The following is a 6,449-nucleotide window of genomic DNA, read 5'->3' as shown; positions in this document are numbered from 1 at the left end:
ATAATTGATATTGCAAGATTCAATTGCATTCATGAGTTGTAATCTGTCAGTTTGAGATGAATGTGAGATACATCTCTTAAGTAAAGGATGCCAAATCCATGAATTGTTTTGTAAATAGCCCTGACTACGGATAGATACATTGGCAGAGAGGGATAAATTATATAGAATAGGATATAAACTGGCTAAGGAGTTTGATCCAAGCCATTTATCTTCCCAAAACCTAATTTTATCTCCAGAACCAAGTTTCCATATAACGTGATGAAAGAAAGCTTCCTGATGAGAGATAATATCATTCCAGAAGTATGAATTAGAATGAATAATTCTGGAGCTTTGATAGAATGAATTTCTATCCAAATAAAGATGTCTGAGAAAAGCACCCGTTGTAGAATTGTTGTCCAAAAATTTCCATGGCCATTTAGCTAAAAGAGAAACATTGAAAGTAGAAAGATCTTTGACCCCTAGACCTCCTTCAGATTTACTTAAACATACCTTTTTCCAATTTATCAAATATTTGAATGCATTCGTATCAGCCGTTCCTGTCCAGAGGAAATTTTTTCTAATCTTATTCATCTCTCTTATTAGCCACTTAGGCAATTTGTAAAAGGACATATAATATAATGGTATGAAAGATAAAACAGAATTTAAGAGCACTAGTCTGTTTGCTGTGAAAGTTGCTGTTTTCATTGCCATCGAATCTATTACAACTTTAGTCGTTACAATAAACATCGAATGAAATAAAAGTCGATCTGTTTATAAGATCTCTTTACACAATGTGAAAATAAAAAAAAAATTACATTTATCAAAAACGCAGAGATCGTTCTTCGGTCTTCTCTTGCGGGTGTTTTGCCTGTGCGGTGGTTTATCCGTGGACACCGTCGATCGATTGATTGCTGAAAATTGGCAGAGCTTCGTCGATTCCGCGAGGATTAAAACTTGAAAGCGCTATCTCGGATAGCGGATATTTGGCTCTTCTTAGATATGCAAAGGGAAATATCAGGATGGTATCGGCGATGTAGATCTGATGAAGAAGCTCTCTTGGCGTTGAAGTGCTGATATCTACTCCGGCAGGCGCTTGCTCTTCTCAAAATTCCGACACTCAAAATGAGGCCTAAGGTTCCTATTTATAGGCATGAGGGCACCTAGGGCGTTAGGGACACCCTGGGGTGTCTTAGGCAAAGCCGAGACAACCCCTGGGGTGTCTCAGAAAATCGAGACACCCTGGGGGTGTCTGAAATCCGAGACACGCCCGGGGGTTGTTCTCGGAAAACCCGAAGACACGCCTGGGTGTCTTCGGAATTTCCTGAGACACCTTGGGGTGTCTGCGGGATTTCTGAGAAACCGCTTGTGGGTGTCTGCGGAATTCTGAGACACCCTGGGGTGTCTCGGAATTTCCGAAGACATTCGTTGAGGTGCATTCGTCCCTTCCTGCTGTTTAATTCTTCGTCCGAACTCGGATTTTTAGTGATGTCGAAGTGCGTTGGAAGTCTGACGAAAGAGTTATTTCAGCTACACTGTGTTGGATTACTGTAGAAATTAACGAGACGACGAAGGCGTTGTTCTTTTTTAACATCACGGGCGGCTCTCGAATTAGCCGTGCCTTCGTTATCTCCGGACAATTCTGATCAGCATCATGTAGTTCGTCGGTTTACTTCAATCGTCAGTCAAACTCCCTGTGAACGCAGATAGTGAACGCTTCATTCGTGTCTTTAACATGACTGTTCGGGAACCTATTAGGTAATTTTCGATGCCTACAGATACCCCCTCCAAAGCGTTCCGGCCTTGTTTCTTTTATAGAAGAGGCTGGAACACTTTGGATGTGATTGATCCAGCCTTCAGTCGGCGTAAAGGACCTGCAGTTAGCTTCAACTCTTGGCTCCTTCGATTTTCGGTCTATTCGATGCTTTGACGAATAACCGAAGTTCTTCCGGCGCTGCGTTTATCGCTTGGCCGTCGTCGGAGTCTCAAGTCTACAGCTGCTGAATGGAGTTTGGCTCGTATCATTGAGTTGACTTTGAACTACCACTACTACAGATTTAGGCTTAGGAAACGCCACTTAGATAGCGCTTTTTAAAAACGCTATCTAAGTGGCTGCTTGAATAGCGCTTATTTCCATATTGAAATTTTTAAAAAAAAAATTAAAAGAAAAATTGCAGCAATAGCGCTTGTTAGTTAAGCGCTATACCAGTTGAAGCTTCTTCAGTGCTTCAATAAAACGCTATACAATAAGTGTTACATGGGTTACTTGGATAGCGCTTCTAAAGCGCTATAGGACAATAGCGCTTATAAAGCGCTATGTGAGTTGATTCTGGTTCACTTCAATAGCGCTTCTAAAGCGCTATGTTGTTATTCACTTAAATAGCGCTTCATAAACGCTATTAGAGTCTCAAAATTAAAATTTAATTAGTAAAACTATTATTACTCCTAATAAGTTCAGGAAACCGCGCGCGCTTCATCTAATATTTCACAAAATCGCGGGCTTCTGAAAAATCCACAAAACCGCCGGTATTTCGCCGCTCGTTCTCAAAATCCACAAACCCACAGAATCGCTGAACAACTCCCCAAAATCGCCCCTCGTTCTCAAAAATCGCTGAACAACTCCACAAGAAGAAGAACGGCGGCGAGATTCCCAAGGCCACCCCCTCGAACCCTGCTTTCCGCCATTGCCCCGTCCATAAGCTTCGTGGCCTCAAACCCACAAAATCGCTGAACAACTCCACAAAATCGCCGCTCGTTCTCAAACCCAAAACCGCCGCTCGTCAAACCCACAAAATCGCTGAACAACTCCACAAAATCGCCGCTCGTTCTCAAACCCAAAACCGCCGCTCGTACGTTCGCCGCTCTTCTAGGCTTCTTTCGCCGGTCTTTCGCCGTTATTTCGCCGGTCTTTCACCTGTCTTTCGCCGGTATTTCGCCTGTCTTTCGCCGCCTCCTAATAATTTTATCAAAATCCCTAATTTTTGAACCCCTAATTTTTCATAATCAATACTAAACTAAATTCTGATTTGCTTGGTTAATTTTGATTTGCTTGGTCAATTACTGAAATTGATGTCGATTTTAGGGTGCTCATTTTTTTGTGCATTTTTATTCACTCTCTGGAATTCAAATTCGATTTTATTAAATTCATTATATTTTCATCATCTTTAGAGCTGGCAAAATAGGGATTTCGGATGTGATAATTGCTTTCTAATTTTAGGTTAAATTGCTTTCTGATTTTCGTTCTTACTTTAGGTTTAATTACTTTAGTTCCAACTCGGGATTATCTGTTTTGATTTTGTGGTGTTTAATTGAGTTTGTGTACTTTAGATTTTGATTTTAGGTTTAATACTTGTGTACTAAAAGAAGCCTAGAAGAGCATGAAACTGGTTTGTGACTTATTGCTTTGTGACTTACTGAATTTATGTCACTGGTTTTGAATTAGGGTTGGGAATCCATTATTCGAGATGCTGAAGTCGTGCAGAATTCTGCCAATTCTGCAATTCTGCCAATTCTGGAAGTTATCAGCCATAACTTAGAGAATTTATCTCCTTAATTCTGAGGTAAACACAATGCTCACAGACAAGAAAATCTTTTCTAATTCATTACACATTGGACTGGCATACTTTTTTGAGATAGAGTGAAAACTGGTTTACCTCCAAATTGAAGAAACGTAAGCTCACAATAAGTTAAATTACAGGATTGAAGAAGGGGGGTTTAAAAAAAAAGGAGGTTTGATGGGTTGAGTTTTTGTCTGTGTAGATTTGTAGAATCTGTTTTTTTAGAATCTGTTGTATTAGTAGTGCTGATTCCAAATTAATAATTTAAAATTCCTTAATTATTTTGGAACAAATCCACCTTGCATGTAAATAAAATTCCTAGTATGGTTATATTATATATATATGTATATGTATGTAAATAACAATCCTAATATGGTTTTGTTTGAGCGTTAAATGTAGTAAGTTTGAAAATCCTTGCAGCAGTACTTATCTAAAATTTTCACAGCTTTCTCGTAAACGTAGTTATTCTTCACAATAACATATGGTTTACCTCTCTCTCTTTTGATCTTGTAGTATTGTTTTCGATGGATCGAGACTGGGTAAATGCAGATCGATTATCTGAAGAGTATAAGAAAGGGGTAGAAGAGTTTTGTGCTCATGCAACTAAGAATGCCAAAAATTCGATGTTCATTAATTGTCCGTGTCGAAAATGTCTAAATGTCAAAGAGGTTAGGGGTCAAATGGAGTTGCGTGAGCATTTAATGTTTCACAGTATTGACAAAACATATAAGGTTTGGACATATCATGGTGAGAGCAAAGGTAAATGTAGCTCAAGTGGCAAAGGTAAATATAGTTCATCAACTCAACTAGGCTCGCAATTTGAGTTTTCAAATATAATGAACACAAGTAGTATGGGAGCTGGTGATGATAAATCTAGTGGGATGAATAATTTCACAAGTGTTGTCAATGAAGAGTTGCGGGATCATCCTGATATGTCTGATGACTTAAGGGGGGATGCTGGGCTACCATTGTGGCCGGGTTGTACCAAAGCTTCAAAGTTGTCGGCTGTTTTGATCTTGTACAACTTAAAAGCTAGTCACCAAGTTTCTGATGTGTTCTTCACAGAGTTGTTAGAAGCCGTAAGTGGACTCTTGCTAGATGGGAATGTGCTCCCTCGTAGAGCATATGATGCTAAGCAATTGCTCAAATCTATCGGGTTAACACATGAAAAGATCCATGCTTGTCCGGATGATTGTATTTTATTTAGGAAAGAGTATGCAGAATTGAGTGAATGTCCCAAGTGTAGTAAGAAGCGATATAAGAAAAACAACTCCCCAGCCAAAGTTATGTGGTACTTTCCTATAATTCCTAGATTTAGGAGGTTGTATAGTAGCACAGAAGATGCTAAATACTTGACATGGCATGATGATGAAAGAATTAAAGATGGAATGTTAAGACACCCAGCTGATTCACCCCAGTGGAAGACATTTGATAATAAATATCCAGAATTTGGTAAGGAATCAAGAAACTTGCGCTTAGTACTTTCAACAGATGGAATGAATCCTCATGGTCTTCAAAGTACTTCCCATAGTACATGGCCCGTGATTTTGATGATCTATAACCTGGCCCCTTGGTTATGCATGAAGCGCAAGTATATGATGCTGTCTATTTTGATATCAGGACCTCGGCAACCTGGTAACGACATTGATGTATATTTGGCTCCTTTAATCGAGGACTTAAAGTTGTTGTGGGAAGAGGGTGTTGATGTATACGATGCGTACAGAAAGGATAATTTCAGATTGAAGGCTATGTTGTTTGGAACAATCAATGATTTCCCAGCTTATGGCAACCTTTCTGGATATAGTGTGAAGGGGTGTTGTGCGTGTCCATGGTGTACCAATGACACTGATCATCTTCGATTGCGTCATTGTAAGAAGTCGGTTTACATGGGGCATAGATGGTGGCTGGATCCAAGTCATCCATACAGATCTATGTGTGAGGCATTCAATGGTGAAGTTGAAGATCGGTCTCCACCTCCTACATTGTCAGGTCTTGATGTGCTAAAAGAAGTGGAGAACCTTAAGACACAGTTTGGTAAAAAGTTTTTAAAGTCTATTCCCACTAGAGGTTTTAAGAAAGAATCAATCTTTTTTCAATTAGTTTACTGGAAGGACTTGTTTGTTAGGCATTTTATTGATCTCATGCACAATGAGAAAAACGTTGCTGCTAGTGTGATAAATACTTTGTTAGGTGACACTTTAAAATCTAAAGATGGACTCAATGCACGAAAGGACATGGTTGCTATGAATATAAGAGAAGAACTTGCACCTGTATCAAAGGAGGGGAAAGCACCATACTTACCTCCTGCCGCTCATACTTTGTCGAAGGAAGAGAAGATTGTGTTACTCAATACACTCCACTCCGTGAAGGTTCCAGAGGGGTACTCGTCCAACATACAAAGTCTTGTAACTTTAGATGGGTTGAAACTGATGAATTTAAAATCTCATGATTATCATGTCATCATTGAGAATCTGCTCCCGATTGCAATTCGTGCTATTCTGCCAGAAAATGTACGTAACACTATCACAAAGTTATGTTGGTTTTTCAAAGCCATGAGTAGCAAGGTGATTGATCCAAGAAGTTTGTCAAGTTTACAAAAGGTGATTATACAAACACTTTGTGAGCTTGAGATGTATTTCCCACCATCTTTCTATACAAACACTTTGTGAGCTTGAGATGTATTTCCCACCATCTTTCTTTGACATCATGATTCATTTGACTGTACACTTGGTTTACGAGACGAGGATGTGTGGTCCTGCTCGTATGAGATGGATGTATGGCATGGAGCAATATATGAAAGTGTTGAAAGGTTATGTGAGGAACAGGTACCGACCGGAAGCTTGCATCGCTGAAACGTATCTAGTTGAAGAAGCAATTGAATACTGGTCTGAATATATCCCAAATGTCGAAGCTATT

General features: G+C 39.4%; 1 protein-coding gene across 1 annotated transcript; it reads left to right on the top strand.

Moving 5' to 3' along the window:
• Positions 4,058-6,202, top strand: LOC109847145. The gene has a single exon (XM_020416388.1). It carries the CDS (start codon positions 4,058-4,060, stop codon positions 6,200-6,202), a length of 2,145 nt encoding a protein of 714 aa, XP_020271977.1.

This window comes from Asparagus officinalis, chromosome 7 (genome assembly GCF_001876935.1).
Source record: "Asparagus officinalis chromosome 7, Aspof.V1, whole genome shotgun sequence".
NCBI lineage: Eukaryota > Viridiplantae > Streptophyta > Magnoliopsida > Asparagales > Asparagaceae > Asparagus > Asparagus officinalis.
This window is presented reverse-complemented; position numbering and strand designations above follow the sequence as displayed.

Coding starts and splice junctions, on each gene's coding strand:
- LOC109847145 (XM_020416388.1), top strand. CDS start 4,058: ATGGATCGAGACTGGGTAAATGCAGATCGATTATCTGAAGAGTATAAG.